Raw genomic sequence first — 19,790 nt, 5'->3', positions numbered from 1 at the left:
TCAACAAAATCTCTAAAGTGTCCAATGTTGGGGAATCCATAACTTCCCTGGGGAGATTATTCCAATGGTTGATTGTTCTCATTGTGAAAACTTTTCCTTGTGTGTCCAATTAGAACCTCCCCAGGATTAACTTGTATCCATTACCCCTTGTCTTTTCCACATAACTCCTTGTAAATAGGGACTTCTCATCTTCTCCACATCCACCCTTTAAATACTGGATTGTGGTGATAAGGTCTCCCCTAAACCTTCTTAATGCTGAACAAACTCAGTTCTCTCAGACTTTCCTCCAGTGACAGGCTTCCCAGTCCTGTTTCATCTTTGTTGCTCTTCTCTAGACTTTCTCCAGCCTGTCCATATCTCTTCTGCATAGTGGGCACCAAAACTGAACATGGTATTCCAGGTGTGGCCTGATGAGTGCTGAGCAGTGTGGGATAATGACTTCTTGATCTCTGCTGGTGATGCCCTTGTGGATGCAGCCCAGCATCCTGTTGGCTTTCTTTGCCACAGCAGCACACTGTTCACTGATATTGATCTTATTGTCCACCTGGATTCTCAGGTCCCTTTCCACAGAGCTGCTCCCAACTGGGTAGATTGCAGCCTGTGCTGCACGCCTGGGTTATGTTTTCCCAGGTGCAAGACCTTACACTTGTTGAACTTCACTAGGTTCTTGTTAGCCCATTTTTCCAGTCTATCCAGGTCTTCTTGCAGGGTGGCTCTCCCTTCCCACTCAGGTGGTATCATTGGGAAACTTATCGAGGTACACTTGAGCCCATCTTCCAGATCACTTATGATATTAAACAGCGCTGGGTCCAACATCGATCCCTGGGGGAGCCCACTCATGACAAGTTGCTGGTTTGAAAAGAAGCTCTTTAACAACCACCTCTGGGTGCTGCCTGTCAGCCAGTTCCCCCCCACCACATGGGCCACTTGTCCAGACCGTAGCCCATCCCTTTCTCCAGGAGCAAGCTGTGGGAAACTGTACTGAAAGCCTTGGAGAAATCCAGGTAGACAATGCCCACCACTCACCCCACATCAAGCAAGCCAATTACTTTGTTGCAAAGGATCATCAGGTTTGTCAAGGATGATTTGCCCTTGATGAATCTGTGCTGGCTTTTCCCAGTCCCATGCTTCATATGATAGCCCTCAGGAGGATTTATTCCGCAATTTTCCCAGGGACTGAAGCAAGACTGATGGGCCTGTAATTTCCTGAATCCTCATTTAAGTCCTTCTTGGAGATGGGAGTGACATTATTCTTCTTCTTCCAGTTCTTCTCAAAGCCTATGGAGAGCAGCCTTGCAATGGTATCAGCCAGTTCTCTTGACACCTTCAAGCAGGTGTCCCATTGATTCATAGGGGTCAAGATCCTGAAATAGCTCACATACTCTCTCCTTCTTCACTGACAGTAGTGGATCTGTGTTTGCCTCAGCCCAGATTTTTCTTCCCAAGGCCAGTGGCCCAGCAGTGCTGGTGAAGACAGAAGTGAAGGAAGCATTGAGAACCTCTGCCTTTTCAGCAGTTAGTGACTAATTCACCTCTCTTGTTCATCAGCAGGACGGTATTTTCCTTCTGCCTGTCACTTCTGTACCTGAAGAACCCTTTCTTGTAGTTTTTGACATCTCTGGCCAAATTCAATTTGAGCTCAGCTTATTCTTTTCTAACTGCATCATCAGCTGAGCTTTTTCTTTCCTAATTGTATCTCTGCATGCCCTAGCAATGTCCATGTAGTTTTCAACAGGTATTTATCCACTTCTTCATCTCTGGTATGCTTTGCTTTTGAGCAGACTCAGAAGCTCTCAGTTAAGCCAAGGGGGGCTCTTGCTCCACCTACTTCCCTTATCTTTAAAGGGGATGAACTGTTTTTGTGCTTTCAGAAGTGTGTTCTTAAAAACTGCTAGCACTCACTTGCTTCTGTGGAAGCTTCTCATGGAATCCCTTCCTTCTTGAGAAAACTCACTGCAGGAATTTCAGACATGGCTGCAGGTATTTCCCCCACTCAATAACCGCCTCTGCATACAGGTGAAAATGGGAGGTTATCCATCTTTCACACTGCCTTTGGAGACAGAGCAGAAGCAAACCTTGCACATCTCCTTGGATATACACCCAGCCACTCAGCTGCAAGACAGACCATCAGTTGATACAGCTCCTACTCTTTTGGCTAACTGGTTGCAAGTCAGAAAGGCACTGGTCTCCAGAGTCACATACCTCTTCAAAAGCTACATTAAAGCCTGGCTGACTGACAGCGAAACCAAGTTACAGAATCACATCAGAGAGGAGTTATCTCCCATCCAGAGCTTTGCTTGCAGACATAGTTCAAGGCACAACTTCATTCGTTAGCTACGTAGGCAAGGATGGCCAAGGAAACAGTAGTAATGAAAAACAAGCTGTTGCAGATTTGTCAGAATGGCCTCTGAAAAAACAAAAAAAAGCAGCTCCCAGTAACAACATATTTGGTTTATACTTCACCAGATATTTGAAATAAGGAATCACTTAACTCCAAGTCAGAGCCTATTGAAGAGGGGAAATACTGTGTGTGTAGAAGACAGGGAATCATCTCAAACTAGTCAGTTTTCTGAGTTCATTGTGGTGATCCGGTTCTGAGTGATCCATGACTTACCTTCTACCATGGACTGAATTAAAAACACTGAGGCAAGTTAAGAGATCGCTTGATGCTACAATTAACACAGAAAATGTACATCTTTGAGCTGATGTTCCTAGGCATTTTTGTTTAAGAGAATTGTATGAAACCCTGAAGCCATGACTTTCATGTTAAGAGTTTTAAATGCATTTTTCTTTTCCAGAAATAAACTAACATTAAAAACATCACAGTTTCAGTAAAGAAACTGATTTTCAGTGCACCAGAGACCTTCACTTTGGAACAACTAGCCAGAAATTTAAAACAGCAGAAGTTCAATAGTTTCCTCAACTGAAGGGACCCACTATGGAGACTAGATAATTTTAGTAATGCAACCAAGTTTCAACAGGAACAACCCATGAACCATTAATAACATGATATAAAATACAGATAACAATAACTCCCACCCTCCACCCATGAAAAAATAGAAGTTGTCCCACTTTGCTCCCAGTGTCCATCCCAATTAACAGCAGTTCCATTAGTCCTGCGGCAAATAAAATCTATTGTGTTACCACATGACTTACAAGTTAAGAACTATCGGTCATGCAGCCTTTTCTGGTCCTTCCCCCCACCCAAATTCACTTGGCTGATGTTCTTAAATGAAGCAATTCACTCAGAATTTTAACAGTAAAATATTTTTAGCAGAATATTTTAAAAAGTAATTTAATGTTTTAGGGGTTTTTTTCCCTTCCATTCACAGCAGAACAATGAAGAAATCTTTCAGTACTGGCTTGAAAAACTGGAACTGCTCTTCACCGGTACTAAGTGGTCACCAGAAGGAGACTCACAAGTACAAGTGGCTGCAAGAGACCTGTGTTTTTTTAACAGCTGAAATCTTGACTGGCAACCAAGTTGAGTTAAAAGCAAAACAACTATGATTAATAACAGATGAAAGTCTGCTTAAATCATGTACTCTGCTGTCTGCACTTTTCAAAAGCCTTGTTCACAGGACGATCCCATGGCTAGGAACTATTAATAGGGCAGCTTCAAATGAGATACAATTCAGTTACAACACAACAGTACTAGAAGTATTTCTATAAATTTTGAAATGTTTTTAATATGTACATTCTTTCTTAGTAAATATTAAAGTAGTGCTCTTTTCTTGCACTTTTTTCTTTAGACTTCTAAAAGGGCATCAGAAATACAGTTTTCACCCCCTCCAAACCAATGCAGTTACCTTTGTAACAAGCACATATGAATTCTGTACACCTTTCCCTCCCCACAAAAGAAATAAAAATATGCCATGACTATCCAATTACACATCATCACAAGTTTAAATTACACATACAAATAATTCCAGAGTATTTAGAAAAAAACAACATACTGGATTTATGGAACCATTCCATGCATTCAAAAAAAAAAAAAAAGAAAAAAAGAAGAAAAAAATTTTTAAGTTTCTTTAAATGGTGTTTTTCGCTCTATCCAAGTACCAAAGTCTGGATTCAGTGTATCATTAAGACTAACCACTGCTTTAGTCATAGAAACATGACAGTACACAGATAACCAAGTTTCTATTTATAGACAATATGATATACAGTTACTACCTCTTTAATGAATGTCAAATAAAGCAAGTTTCGCTTTCTAAGACATTGAAACTGCACATTAAGAAAACAGTAAGAGGTGCTGCTAAATAGGTAACAATATTTTGGAAGGAAGGCTATGTATTTATATGATCCCGCTTAGCAGTAGCAGTTAATTAGCAGGGTTCCTATGTTTTAGCTAATTTGTTTCTTTTTCCAGAATGACAAGCTATTCAAGAGCTAGCACTTACTAATCCAGAAATATCACCAATTTTATCTTCAAGAGGAAAAAAGAATTTATGCAGTGAAAGCCCTTGGGGGCAGTTTCTTTCATTACATAAAATCTTTGTATTTTCTACAAAAGAGGCTCGTAGCACAACATACAGATTGGAAACAGACATTTCAGACATACATTAAAAACCTGAATTCAAAGGGTATTCTTTTAACCTTTACTATGAAGACCACACATAAAATTATCATATTTACATGCAAAGGACGCTGCATGATTTCATAATATCCTATTTTTCATGTTTGCCTTAAGATACTCCTTGAAAAGTTGTATCAGTTCTAAATTTATTTTACATGAATCTTGACAGATATCACTCTCAAGCATTACTCCCTCCCAGTAAATAAATCAATACTGTCAATATGCTCAATTTATTTTAACAAATGAATTTAGAGTGTCATATGTTCCTGATATACAGGGGTTAATACCTGTGCAAGTGAGTATCCATTTATCAGGAAAGCTCTCAATTAGCAAGGTGCATTTTCAGTACAATCAAACCCAGCTTGCTGCATTACCTGTTCTTGCCCTGAAACACTGTCGAACTGCAGTTGAGTACAGTAAGAGTACAAGACTGTTGATCAGTACCATTCATTACAGCTGTTAATAATTCTGTTTGTGCCACAAAATCAGAAGCCAACATTTGAAAAGAAATCTTGGCTCTTCTTCAACTGAATTTACCAGGTGATGTTAACTACCATCCTTATCAAACAGATATTTGTAAAGGCTATTTACAGTGCACATGGCTGAGCATGTGCCCTACAGACACAAACACATCTGCCAGTTGGATACCATGTCATTACACAGTACCTGAAAATGACAACACATCTTAAATGCCATTTTAATTAACAGTTTCAAGCGGGAAATGGTCTTTATTTTACAACTGCTATACTTGCATCATTTTTTATTTTTTTTTATATAAAAACACTAACTCCTGTCCAGAAGTCTAGACACATTCTACATACTACAGGTTAAGGCAGTAAAAAAATGTGTTCCTGATAACTGGTCTTGACAATGTCAATTAAAGCTGTCTGAAGCTACTCCAGTTCTCCAACAGATCTTTGAAATCCCAAATAATTTGAGAGTGAAAAATTAACTTTGCTTTCTTTTAGTAATAGAGACATAACAGAATTTGGTATGCTAAGTTAACAAGTGTTAAGGGAAGGAAACATTTCATTTCAGTTCATTCCATGAGTTTAAAAGTGGAAAGAATACAGTTTTAGATAGGACTCTGAATCAACCAAGAACTGTAAGGAATGAAGGAGAAAACCAATTTTATGCACATTACTGCATTCTTAAAAATATACTGTTATCTTCAATAATTCAAGTAAGGTAGTAGACATTATAAAAAATAACTTCATGAACCATACTCAAGTTTCAAATCACATTCTCAAACTTTTAACCCAAAGCAGTTTTATTGTGTTAACTTCATATAATAAACCATGAAGGTCTCACTGTACAAATGGTTAATGATTTGCACTTGTGATTCCTGTAACAGCTAGCAGACTTGCTAACCAACTTACTGTAAAGATATGGCAGATTATGTATTTAATCAAAGCACTTTGATTTAGGCATGAAACAAATTCAGATGGTTGACATTCTGTGCTTCTAATGCATCACTCATAAGAGAGGCAAGAAACACCCACTACTGTACAGACAATTATTTTTACAGAAAACCCTTCCTTGAAATTAATCTTTTATCCGCAGCTGTAGATGAGAGTATAATCTGTTGTAAACAGGGCACTGTGTTGTAAAACCATTTTTTTTTAATTAAGATCTCTCTCCAAAAGTTGGAAAAACAGACTCTTCAGAATGTCTTTCAAATGTAGCATGTTCTGTTTGCTATATCATAAAGTTACTTTCATTTGATTCCTTTCAAAGATGTTTGTGTTCACAGCAGTTCTGTTTTTAAAAAGTGTTTGAAATTTTTATAAAATTCTGTACATGTTCACAAATTATTGCATAAACAGCATAATCTTCATGACAATATTCAGCAACACATGTCCATCTCAGGAACCTCACGTTTCCCTTCTTGCTTTTTTCTTCTTTTTAACTTGTTTGGGGGATTCCCAGCTTTCTTCAGACTTTGCTAAAAAACAAAACATAACTATAGTGTTAGGACTGAGAATGTTTACATAGAACTGTAACTTTTATAATCCTGGATAGTACACACGATATTATTATGAAGTAATTCAGAACAATCAACTAGCAGTTCTATTCGCCTGCTTCTTCCAAATAGTTTAATTTGAAGTACATCTAAACCAACATTTGCCAATTTCAACCTACTTTTTAACCCCACAAACACAAAGAGTGATACACAACAAAAGTCATTCATTTTGCACATGTATTATTTACAAAAGAGTCACTGTTATTTTCTGGTTAACTAAAAAATAATGTACATGTACACAATTGACATTAAATGCTCATTTTTACCAGATTACACTGGTTTTAGTCACTATATATGTGACATGTCAGAACAGGTTTTTTTTAAAAATAATGAACTATGCAAAGATGCGGTTCCAATAAGAAACTACATTCTTTTCATAAAACAGACTGCCTTAAAACATGCTGGCTGCCAAGAGTGGTAAAACGAGTAAAATATTGTATATACTGAACATAAGAGATGTGCTTTCAATTGCTGAGTCGTGAATCAGTACAAAAGATTTCATATTTTAGAGCCAGAACAAAAAGGCATCAATTGACACACTGACTTGAAAGATTCCATTGTTTCACGTATTGAAAACCAAGAAGCCAATTACTGCAGTTGAAGGAGACCATTATTATGAAGTCATAATTCTGCAATCATTAAAAACATTAAAATTTAGTACTTTAACACTTAGCCAGGAACTTATTATGGATTGTCAGTATTTATTAATTTCATTAAAAAGTCTGATTCAAAACAACTTTTTTTTTTTTAAGCAATGCCTTTCACATCCTGACTTCCTTTCCAATTTTCCCATATTACTGTGTGAGTACTTCGGTGGAAGCACTTTTGCAGTGTACAACAAGAAGGTACATTTGACATTTTTGGGCACAGCATATTTTCAAAAAACAATATACCTGCAGCAATTCAGCCTGATCTATGTGCTGTTAAGCTACAACAAAAAAATAAGCCCATCACCCAATACCTTTCTATTACAATATAAGCAACTGTTTTCCTATATGATTATATGGGAGCATACAGAAAAAGATGCTAATGAGCTAAGTTGAGAAGTCAAAAAACCCCAGTAGGTTGAAAATTGAATTGTTTGTATTTTTTCAAAATTTTTGGTAGCTAAATATCCTGTCAACTGCTATGTCAGCAGCCATCTGTTCTCCACCGAAGGCTCACAAGCAGGCCTTTGAAACAGTGTTGGCAGAACTCCTCAGTCGCAGCATGGAGCTCAAGTCCTCATGGTGTACATGAGTACCTCCAAATGTCTGGTAAGGACTGGACAAGCCCAACAGACATTTTCAGTCATTCAAGCATATGAAGCCAGTTTTTCCTCACAATGAAAACAAATGTATCAAAGCGCTTCAGAGGAAGTTAAAAACATGGCAAGATGTATAAATGAGATACACAAGTACCCGATATGGCAGTCTAAAACTCAAAGCCCAGGGCAAGGCATTCTGACTGTACACGCTCTATGGGGAAAAAGCACACCCTGAATTCAGACAAAGGAATTGCACCAAGAGATACTTACTCTGTGGAGGAGGCACACTGTTTTGCTTAATATTAGGACTAGAAACATCTGTCTCTTGCAGCATCTGTGGCACTTGGGAAACGATCTTGTCAGAATTGCTCTCTGATACAATTACAGATGGCTCAGTAGAAACAGCAAGTGAAGGAGCCTCCTCAGACTGTTTGAGAAACAGAAAAAAAGTTTCCAAAAGTTTTTTAAAGTCATATAAAATAATTACTCTTAAATGGTGTTATTTTAGCAGTATACTTAGCAGCTGCTGAGAAGATGGCATTGAAAAATTAAGCCAATATTAAAATCCTTCAAAATTTTAAATTGAGGCTGTAATACTAGGACTGCCATCTAGTGCCAAAATTTTTAGTTGCATAGAAGTAAAGATAAACCACACAAATAAATTCTTAAAATATATCACATGCAAAAAAAGGGAAAACAATCTAGAAATCACCGAGACCCTAAAAAAGATTCTTGAATAGTTATTCAAGAGAGATGTAAGACAGTGACATATATGCGTTTGGTTGCAAGGCAAACAGGCAAGTTACACAGGCCCAAATACACAACTCAAAACTCAAATCAAACTTTTATTTAAAAAGGATTTGCAGTCATTCCTATCAACTGCTCAAAACACTCTGTATGCTTCTATTAGAATAACAAATATTTGCGAGAGCAGTCAGCAAGTATTTCAGTGGAAACTACTGGAGAAATAACTGCCAAGATACTCGCAGTATTTCCCAGTTATCTAGTTGGTTTTGAAGGTTCCCACTACAGAGACAAGACGTAACTGTAACTTAGTGTGTAGCACTTACTGTAACTAAAATTACAGCAAAACAGAAAAAAAATGTTTAAATTCCAATAGGAAAGTCAGAACATAAAAAAAGTATGATCCCACAGCAAGTCAACAAATGACAAAAGGTTTCAAAAAAGAACGTATTAGAATTGTGTCTTAGCCAAGCAATAAAACCCAAACTTTAGGATGTTATTAAGAAGTCATGGCTGTAGTTGTGCCACAACGGCCAAGACCTGGAACTCTGAAAACAAAACAGTGAAGTTTACACCCAGCCCTTGATGCAGATGTACACAGATCCTACGTTACAGTCACCAGTTTGTACTGTTTCCATCACTATAATGCCAGCATCTCAAAAATTCAGTCAGAATATAGAAAAGAGCAAAAAGATATAATTTTCTTTTAATCAAATCACACTAAGCAAGAAATTAAACAACTTTAATTGAAAAAAACAAACACATGAATTTAGAGGATAGCAGTTCTCTAACCTTTTATGAATAGTCTGTTGTACCCTTACACAGACTGAAACAAGTTTTTTTAGTAACTATAATTGCAGTATTTCTCTTAATCTACTGAAAAATTAGTAATCTCAAATATTTTTTAATATATCAACCATGCTGATAAAATGAACTTCCATCCTACAGGAGTTCCAAGCTTAGCTAATTCTAATGTTGCCTAATGGTTAGCAATCATCAGCTACATAAATAAGGGAGCTTTAGCACAATGAAATGTGGTTTCTAAAACAAAAGGAGGACATAAAGTTTCTAGTGCAAGGTAATCAATTCAGGTAACTGGTATCAAAGTTTTGTTAGGACAGCCACACTCCACCAGCAGGTAAAGAAACTCAATTAAGATTTTAAAGGCTCAGCTCTCTTAGGTTGCCTAACAAACATGTTGCAGCTTGAATATTACAGCATGCAGTATTACTGACAATGTAATGAAATAGGTACATACAGCACTATCTGGACATTTTTCCAAATATTTTTATCTAAATTTTGGATACAGAAAAGTGGGTAGTGATACCAAACATTAAAAATTGGGTACTACTCTTTTCTAGGATATTCTCTGTTAACAAATCCGTTCAGAAAGTAGACCTGTAACAATGAATAAAGCCTACTTGAAGATTTAAATAGTTATATGCATAATTATATGATTTAGTAATGAAGTAGTAACTTGCCGAAGCATTACAAATGAAGGATTTCCAAAGATATCTCTTCATTTAAAACTAAAACATGCCTGCTGATAAAATGCAAAAAGTTCCAATGAAGCCCAATGTATAATATGGGAAAAATAGTGTGATGTGAAACAGAAATGTTCAACACTCAGGTGTTTCTGGTGTCTATGAGGATATCCTAAATAATAACTTATTTGTACTCAGTTTATTTTCCCTTATATTTGGTTCTCATGTTTTGGAGCATTTGCTCAAGCAAGACTAAATTACCTACCTTGGAAACTCAAGTCATCCATTTCACACATCAATCACAGATTGTTTCTAAAACTTTTTGGAACAGCTGAGTCAAACAATATTGGAAGGCATCTCTGCCTGTGTGAAATTACAATGAAGCCAAATCTGATGGCAAGGAGATTTGGTAAAGACTGACAGACCATCTGCATTGTCAGATACAACAATTCGCAAGCTGTCCTTTATCAACTCCAGTTCCAGAGAATGCTAGTAATAGTTTCATTTATCCTCTTCCCCCATACCAAGTTTAATTCAGTCACCACTTGCACAGACATACATAGGCACATATATGAACAGATGGAATTTAAGATTCAAGAGTAACAGAAGCTCTCGAGCCCCTCAAAAATAGCACAGTGTGGGTCTACATCACCAAATCACCTAGGAATTTTGGTATGATTATAAACACCAAAGAATTGAGGAAAGTCTGCTGAAACTGGGCTTGTATTTTGACAGTGTCAACAGCTTGTGAGAAAAAATAAAATCTAACTGCTGATACATTTCAAATCAATTTAGATTTCTGAACAGCAAAAGCTATAGTCTTTTGGGATGCACAAGTACGCCTCTCTCTAGATGCCACAAAACCCCACCTTGATGTCAAAACCCAAGCTTTCTGTCTACACATTTTCAACTAAAGCTTCTAAAATGAAGCAATGTATTTGCTTTTAAGTTTTTTTTAAAAAACCAGACACTAACAGGAGTAAAGGCACTTGTGCACACAGGCAGATATCTTTTCAAATACAGCTTCAAAAAACCACCTCTAAAACCAGCTATGCACTGGTCAGATAGAATAGGTAGCTAGTTGCTAACCTTGAATAAAGGTTGAACTGATCTAAACTAAATAATTGTAGTAAACTCCACTTGGATGTAGGGTATTTTTAATGAGCCTTAAGTATGTCTGAATGAATGTACTTTTCAAGACACATTTTCAACACACTTCTGTACTTTTTCTTTGGTGACCTGCATCCTCTTGTAAAAGATTTCATTCTAGCATTTTCATCTGAATCCTAACACCTTGTTATCCTTACAAAACTAATGCTTAGCACTTAAACTCAGTATTCTGACATATACTCTCTGGTACTGAACTGCTGCCTCACTAGTATTGTTCACTTTTTATGGAACACAAAATCAGTGTCACTAGAAATATTAAATACTTTACATCTCCTACAATGTGGCAGTTTGTAGGGTAGCAGTATCTGAGAAAGCCGCTATTTGGAGAAAGATTGTAAGAGAACTTGTATTCACTAGAGTATGTTTCAATTGTGAGATGAAGCAAACAGTTTGTGAATTGGTTCACATAAAACCTTTTCTTATTCAGTCACTAAGATTAAGCTCAGTACAGCTACAAAAAATCAATTTTAGACAGCATTTAAGTTCAGAATATAGCAAGTCAATAACACTTCATTCTTTTGCAACAAAACAGTAGAATATCCTACTAGTCTTGTGCTCAGAACTTTTAGTTCTTATGTTTCCAGATTTCAAAGTTTTCAACTATTGCCTGAATAATTCAAACGAGAAAAAAACTTGCCAGTCAATAAAGTGACTACTGATTTGGAAGATACTGCTTTTCAGAGCAGATATATTTTTTAAAACTTATAAATGATATCTATCTGAAATTCAATTTCTCAATTACCTTTACATTCGTAAGCATTTAGCCTGAAACAGTATTCTTAGTGTAACCTTATCCATACAAATTAATCTTTGAAAGGACTTCAGCACTTCCAAATCCAATTGTAACATAAACCAAATTTTGAATCCCTACCTTAGCTGGTTCACTAGTACTTATGGTCTTCAGAGAAAAAGCTCTTTCCTGCTGTGGTTGAACTTTTGAGGTATCCTCCTGAAATTCCTCTCCAGCTTCTCTATCCAGTTCTTCAGTGTCCTACAAAAAGGGGTGTGGGAGGGGAAAAAAGAAGAGCCTGTGTTTGCAGTCAAGTTCTGACTCTTCTTCCCTGCGTGAGTTTTGGTGCCATAATTTTATTATAGCTTCTATAACTTCTATACTAACTTCCATAACTAAGAAAATCTATTACAAAAATTAAAGTAGTGGGCTAAAATTAGCCTAGGCTAATACTCAAAATTTATAGAACAACATAATAAAAAAATACCCATAGAATCCAATAAAGCCCAGAAAGCAGTATTCTTCATACAGTTTACTAACAAAAATCCCAATCTGAGAATGAACTACACTTCACACTCCTGTTAAATTATAAGGATGTGAAATTAAACTGAATTTACTCTAAAAACTTTGCAAAAGTATCACAATGACACTTGACTGCTCTCAATTCTGTGCTTTGTTACAAATAGAAAGTTTTAAAATGCAAGCGCTGCATATTAACCTGCATAGTTGTCTACTATTAAGCTTTAATATTTTTGCAACTCAATTTAGTTTGCCATGATGCCTGTAAAACAAACTTCAGTACAAAAACTGAAAATATGTTCAAAGTATCCAAGACTTTTACTCCTTAAATACTCTAATGGTGGAAAGTTTTCATTTTACGTGTGGAATTAGAGTAGTTACACTTTTTTATAGGACTAGAAGAATCCCATGGTTGTAAAGAGTAAATAGTACACAGGTCTCTGATTTTAAACTGGAAGCACCTCTTGAAACACTGTTCCTTCACTTACTTCCACTGGAACCTTATAAAAATGCAGTCATAGTCTAAGTCTGTTGCTTCTTGACAGGAAAGAACACATTGCCTTATACCTAGCTCTTAAGTTAGCTTCCACTGCTTTGACAAACAGTGAAGTCAAAAAAAGAGTGTGAACATTTAAGTAAAATCAATGAGAAAGATGAGGCTGTTTAAATGAAGGTGTTCCATTTTCAGAGAATAAATATACAGATTTTAAGTGAGTTTGAAGTAGGACTGGCAAGTTAAATTACGAAACTCTTATAAAAAGGATAACTTCAGTGATGTATTGGGAGTTCTGTCAGCTCCTATCAAGCAACATCCTCAATTTTACATAAAAATTTAGTACAGATAAATTCTCATCTGTAAACTTACGGCTTCATAGACTGATGGACTGAAAGAAAAAGTAACAAAATTGAGTGGTTGGAGACTAATATGTAGAACAAGTGAATCTGATTATGTTAATATGGACAGTAGAACTCCATTTGACATATACCACTTAAAAGACAGCTCACAAGCAATGGAAAAAAAACAAATTCAGAATGTCCTCACTGACTATAAGATCCATCCAGGATACCCACAAACACCTGTTAACCATAACCTATTAATCTTGACTTACATTCAGAGTCATTGTAGAGCCCAGAACAGATTTCAGTTACAAAAAAGCTGTAGTCCTAGTTCCCCCAGATTGAATCTGCCTCAAAAGAAACACTGCAAATTGCCTCACATTTGCCTCAAAAGAAACACTGCAAATTGCCTCACATTTGCCTCAAAAGAAACACTGCAAATTGACACAAGCTCCACCTCCAAACAGACAACTTGAAAAGAGAATTTTATGTAGCAGGAATGTAATATTTTAAAATTCTTTTAAAACAATCTCAGACTGAAAAACGTGACAACCATGAAAGCAAATCCAAAGCAAGTATGACTGAAGTTTTGCTTTCTCCCCTCTCCAATCCACCTAGTCAGATTTCACTGAACACTGATCATTTTGTAAAGAATGTAAACTATGAATGGCTGTCACTACAAGCAGATGCAGGATGTAATCTGATAATGAGCTATTAAAAGCTTTTTCCTATTAGGAAAGTACTTGTTTTCATCTATTCAAACATGATTCAATTGCCAAGTGAAGTGCAATCTGCTTTCCCTATTTTTACAAATGTGTTTCAATCTAATCTTCAAAAGCTATTTAAGTAACACAGGAAACTCCAGCCATCCTCAGTTTGAAAATATTCTCTTCCTTGTTAAAATCTGACTCAGAGTAGCTCCGCCCACTGAGTTTGAGGCATTGAGACTTTCAGATAAATCAAGTTACAACAGTACTTACAAAAACCACTATATTCTCACAGAATTGAAAGTTTAAGAGATAACTTAAGTTTCTTTCATTCTGCTAGCTAGCTATGTTCACCAAGGCAGCTGTCTTTCAAAGGACATGAGGAGAAGGCTTCCCATGCAGAGGACAGTTCCTCCTGAAAGCATCCCTACAGAATCCAGATTTGATAGGAAATAAATAATTCAGGATAAATAGATCCCATAATTCACTCTTTTCTTAAACCTAGCAAAATTACGAATTATTCCACATTTGACCTGTGAATACAACAAATTAAGGAAGTACTAGTAAAAGAAGAATTACTTTAATTCTTGAGAAACAATAGTAGACAATCCAATACCATAAGGAAATTAATTTCCCCAAAATAATTTTTGGTTAAGATGCTAATATACAAACATAAGGCAATTCTGTGAATTCCTCACAATTGCCTTTCAAACCATCCAGATTTTACCTGTGCAGGAGAGTTAGCTTCTTCCCCCTGCTTCTTCTTTTTCTTCTTCTTTTTCTTGGATTTGCCACTTGTAGAACTCTGAAGAATTGGCTCTGCTTTTTCTCTTTCATTATCTGAAATCTTTGTATGGGAACAGAAGGTATTTAGCATTTAAAATGACAATGAAACATGCCTTCTATAGACTAAACACAAATTAAAGGAATTTAGTTGCATATACAAGTGTAAACAGCCTTATCTGTTCAGTTCATTTTAGGAAGACCACATTCTTTACATGCTATCTGGTAATACAGGTAGAGGAGTTGGGAAGGGAAAAGGCAACAGAGCACCATGTACTGGTGGCATGGAAATGCTGTTTTTCACATTGAGAATTAAATACTGTTAAGAAGTATTTATGAAAACAGATCTAAATCCTCTCAGTCTATACTGATAAGGTAATCCCTCTAATTACAATGAGACAGTAAGATTTAACATGGAGCTGAGCAACTTCTCTTTTCTTAATAACAACATAGAGCATTTTCCTTCTCTGTGTACACAACAAACACAATTGTGCTATTCTTATCAGTGTAAAAGAGATGAGAGATTACCTTTATCACCACCCTCTAAGTTACTTTAAGAAATGGCAGTGGTAAGGGCAAAGTCTTGGTGCTAAGGAGAAAATACCCCCTTTTACCTTCTGAATATCAGATCTCTCTTCACGCTGAGGAACAGAAGTAACTTTTTCTTCATCTACCCAGTTTCCCCACTCCTCTGCTGGTGCATTCCAATCAGAGCTGGGATCAGCTGAAGAAAGTCCATCTACAAAGATTAAAAGTTACTTTACAGGTGCTCTTTTCCAGTTTAAAAATGAAAAAAAACCCAAACCCAAAATTAAGCATAAACCCACTTCCTGAAATCAAGATATAAATAGTAATTTCCTGTATTTCTGAAAAAAGTAAAGATTTTATCAATAGGTGCAGGACATTTTTAAGTAATGAGTATGACTGATTTTACAGCACAGTCTGATTACAGACTAATCACGGTAGCTAGCCAGATGCAATTGCTTTGAGATATTTTTCTAAATTACATGAAGAGGAACAAATTTAAGAGTTGTTCTCTATGTTAAACCTTCTTCCTAGTTTGTGAAAAAATTAGGATGAACTGTAACACTGATCAATCTTACCTTGGTAAGATTACTTTACAAGTGATATATCTGAAAGTGTAAATCTTAGTCAAAAGTCATCTTGAAGCACTGACATTTATTAATAACCTTATTTTTTCTAAGACTCTTTCATCCCTACTCCATTTTGTTATTGTTCATTTATGATGGCACATATTTATGCTGTCACACAGGAATGACAGGTTTAAAGGGTCAGTTATATAAAAATTAGAAATATCTGAAGGGAAGAACTAAGCCTTAGACTGTCTGTTTAATAGAAAGTTACTGCAAGCCAATTTTAAAACAGAACACCTTGTAAAAGATTGCATTTTCATTTCACATTTCTATTAACATCACAAATATTTCTCACTCCCCATCTATACCAAATTGAAGAAGAGGCAAACTTGGTCTGCCAACTACAGTAGGATTCAGTTTAATCATTTAAAAATCAAGTCAAAATGAAAAGCAATAATAAACCTAATTAAATTTACTGGAAAACATACAAAGCTAAAAATGCACTAAGAGATCTTAAGATTAGTTAGTGCCTCTTGCCTTCATAGAAAAATATTACGTTAGTTATGCCTACTTTGGATGCTAAAATTTACTGATTTGAAAACGCAATTACTGCCCAACATAACACTTCACAGTTTATCTACTGCCGTCTCACTACTCGCTTAAGGAAAACATCCATTCTGATTAACAATAAAAGTAAGTAGTATTTCTATATACAGTTAATGTCCTCATCCTGATCCTGATCAAGCAGTAAGGTGTATCTGTGTATCACATTGGCCTAAATTTGCATTTACCCACTTCTATCACAGTACCTTTCAATTAGCTGACATCTATGATAAAATTACTCTATTAACAGAAGCTATAGCCTTAAACACTCCCTGCTCAGAAATGTGAGTGAATTATGCTTTTGATAAAATGTAAATCTGATTACTTTCAAATGATTAACTGATATGTGCTTCCCTTATCCTTAAACCAGATAAACCACAAAAGATAAGTTTCAAAATGATCTGGTATCAGAGCAATCATGCCAAAAGTGGTGTAATGCAGGACTGCATCAATCTATTCCACTTTGGAAGTCATTAAACAGGAAGTTGTTCTTAGAGAGAAGGTAACATGCAAGGCTGCTCTGGAAATCAATTTCTGGAACAACTGTCCAGCTCAATGCCCTGATGAGATGCAGTAAACATTTTCTGAAGGAGGGAAGGGAAAGCAGGAAGTAAACACCCATTTTACCACAATTCCCAAGTAATTTCAGTGATTTCCATCTTATATATGCTTTCTATACACATAAGAACTTCCTAATGCTTGGTCAATGTGAAAGTAAGTTAGATTAAATACAGGAATCTTATGTCATATTAACTTTTCAGTAAGGTACAAACATATAGAAACAAACTGACTCAAATACAATCTGCTGAATATGTATTTTGCAGATTTGCAGTAGATTTTTCTAATCATTTGCAGTAAGAATTTTTTAATTTATTACTCTGATTTTTCTAGCAAAAGCCAGAACTGCCTTAAAATGCATGAGCTCTCCCACTTCTGAGTTTGAATAGCCAAGTATTTTTTCTAAAAATTAACCATTTTCTATCATAATTTGTGAAAATACTTCTTCCTACTTTCTTCAAACTGTCAATTAGCTTTACAAAAGTGAAACATTCCAGGTTTTTCCTCAGATACCCACAACTGTCCAATACCAGTAGCTAATATAAGTAACTAACAGTAATTAACATTTTATTAATGAACATTTTAGAGGAACATACTTAACCCAGACCATTCATCATCAACAGGGGGTTGAGCATGACTTAAATCCCACTGAAAATCAGAAGTACCAGTCTGAGAAACTGATTCACTGTTGGATCCTGAAAGGGAATAAACAGAATTGTACTTGTAAGTTAACAAGCTTCTTGAAGTTTTCTTGGGGAATGAAATTCCAAAGTAGGAAAGGAAGACAAAAGCCTCAAAGAAAACACTCTGATTCTAAGGACTGCACAGGACAGGAAAACTAGAAGGCTCTTGTACATGAGGTATATTCAGAAAATAAGGAAACTGAAGGAAGACAAAATTAAGTCATGAAAAGAATATGGAAAAAGAGATAAGAAGAGTGAGTGACAGCAGTCTATGAGGCTTTCAGCAGTCTCCTCAAACTGAAAAACACAATGAAATTTTGTGGGTAGTAAAATTATTACCCTGTATTAGTAGGAACTCTTACAGAGAGAAGCTTAAAAGATTACTAGAAAGAAACCTCATTAATTACATTGCAGGTCGACCAATTAAATTATACATTACTAAGATTCCAATTCTCATTTAAAGTAAAGGATTTCAGGAATGTAAAAGTGGCATGACAAACAACAGTAAGGCCAGTATCAGTCGTGATAACAGAAAGTGTTACACACCTAACATTATTACGAAAAATAAACAAGAAACAGAAACCATCACATAAAAAAGTAAAAAAAAAAAACCAAAAAAAAACCCCCTTAATCGTAAGAATGAGAGAAATTAGTATATTGCTGTATGCTGAGACTTCTGAAGTTTAAATGCAGTTCAAATATGACCTGGGTCTCTTTTATACACACCTCTGCAAAAGATACCTCAGATGACGGAAATATTGAGTGTTCTCATTGGTTTTGCCAGCCAGTCACAATTAAGAAGTAAATATATGTCCATGTGGTCACCTTACATTACAATGTTGCTGCTTAATAGCAATGAATAGCATTAGCTGTTTTCACACTTCTCTCAAAGTTTTCATGATGGCATTGCAGATGAATCTCAACTCAGTCTGTCATCCTACTTTATTTAATAAACTTTAAGTTTTAGTTTAAAGACAACTTGAATTCAAGTGGCTGCTTGGAAATATTTTTTTTAATTAAAACTCTCTGTACAATTAAGACTCAGGACACTGAGCTTGAGTTCAACAGCTAAAAGCCTGTAACATGGAATACAAGCAAACATAGCCTAAGTTCATAAGCACTTGGTCAGCTACTTCCGAACAGAAAATAGCCATGCCAAGCTCATGCAGTAAGCAAGCAAGAGCAGAAAACCTGACATATGATCCCTCTTTTGTATAATAAATCATTGTAGCAGTTATGTCAGTAGTTTAACATACAAGATTTATTATGAAGGCAGGTTTGCACTCTACAGCAATTTCACCCTTCAAAAAAGAAAACCCTAGAGCTCAGCTTTTCCATCTGTCATACAGAGAAAAGACTCAAGACTTACAATCCTGCCTATGGAACACATTTTGAAAGTAGTGATTCAGTTCCTTGAAGGGCAAAAAACCATCAAATAACAAACGTCCTAAAAGATCAGAGGTAAATGGGCTTTCCTGGAAAGCAATCTTCAGATCTCTAACTTGAGACATAGCAAAACTGAGCAACCTCTTATGCCCATTATTTAGACTTAATATACAAACAGGAAGGCTAAATAACAAATCACAGAATCACAGAATGATTTGGGTTGGAAAGGACCTTAAAGATCACCTCATTCCAAGCCCCTCTAGGTACCAACCTTCTTAATGATCTAGCTTCTGATTATCAATTTAAAACAGTTACTTCATTGCATAATTTCAGCATAACAAAAAAGCTTTCTAGGCTTTCATAAAACACGTCTTCTACTCTTTATAGTACTATTTTCAAAGAACAATGAGAAAAATGTGTATTAATAACACTTGTCAAACTACATTCCACCCGGTAGAGTAGAAGAGTGGAAAAATCTTTGGAAAGGCATACATACCAGAAACTGCAGGAGTTAATCCAAATGAGGAGAAAGAAGTAGAATTCTGTTCAGAGGTATTAATCCTTGCATCCACATTCCAAGCAGCTGTGGAGGAAGGGGAGAAAAAAATTAAAAGAACTTCACACACTGCTGGCAATGTTGAAAA

The 19,790-nt window shown here is 35.9% G+C and overlaps 1 protein-coding gene across 1 annotated transcript in view; it reads right to left on the bottom strand.

Annotated features, from left to right (window-relative positions):
* Positions 1-3,663: 3,663 nt before the first annotated feature.
* Positions 3,664-19,790, bottom strand: part of MTDH (metadherin) — a 32,842-nt gene continuing 16,715 nt past the window's right edge. The window contains exons 7-13 of the mRNA XM_017806429.1: positions 19,643-19,729; positions 17,674-17,772; positions 15,437-15,561; positions 14,767-14,886; positions 12,118-12,237; positions 8,119-8,275; positions 3,664-6,524 (exon numbers count right to left, since the gene is read on the bottom strand). Coding sequence (XP_017661918.1) covers positions 6,454-6,524; positions 8,119-8,275; positions 12,118-12,237; positions 14,767-14,886; positions 15,437-15,561; positions 17,674-17,772; positions 19,643-19,729 — 779 coding nt within the window. The 3' untranslated portion in view covers positions 3,664-6,453. The remainder of the gene's footprint in view (positions 6,525-8,118; positions 8,276-12,117; positions 12,238-14,766; positions 14,887-15,436; positions 15,562-17,673; positions 17,773-19,642; positions 19,730-19,790) is intronic.

This window comes from Lepidothrix coronata, unplaced genomic scaffold (genome assembly GCF_001604755.1).
Source record: "Lepidothrix coronata isolate B3197 unplaced genomic scaffold, Lepidothrix_coronata-1.0 Scaffold15, whole genome shotgun sequence".
In the NCBI taxonomy this organism is placed as follows: Eukaryota; Metazoa; Chordata; class Aves; order Passeriformes; family Pipridae; genus Lepidothrix; species Lepidothrix coronata.
This window is presented reverse-complemented; position numbering and strand designations above follow the sequence as displayed.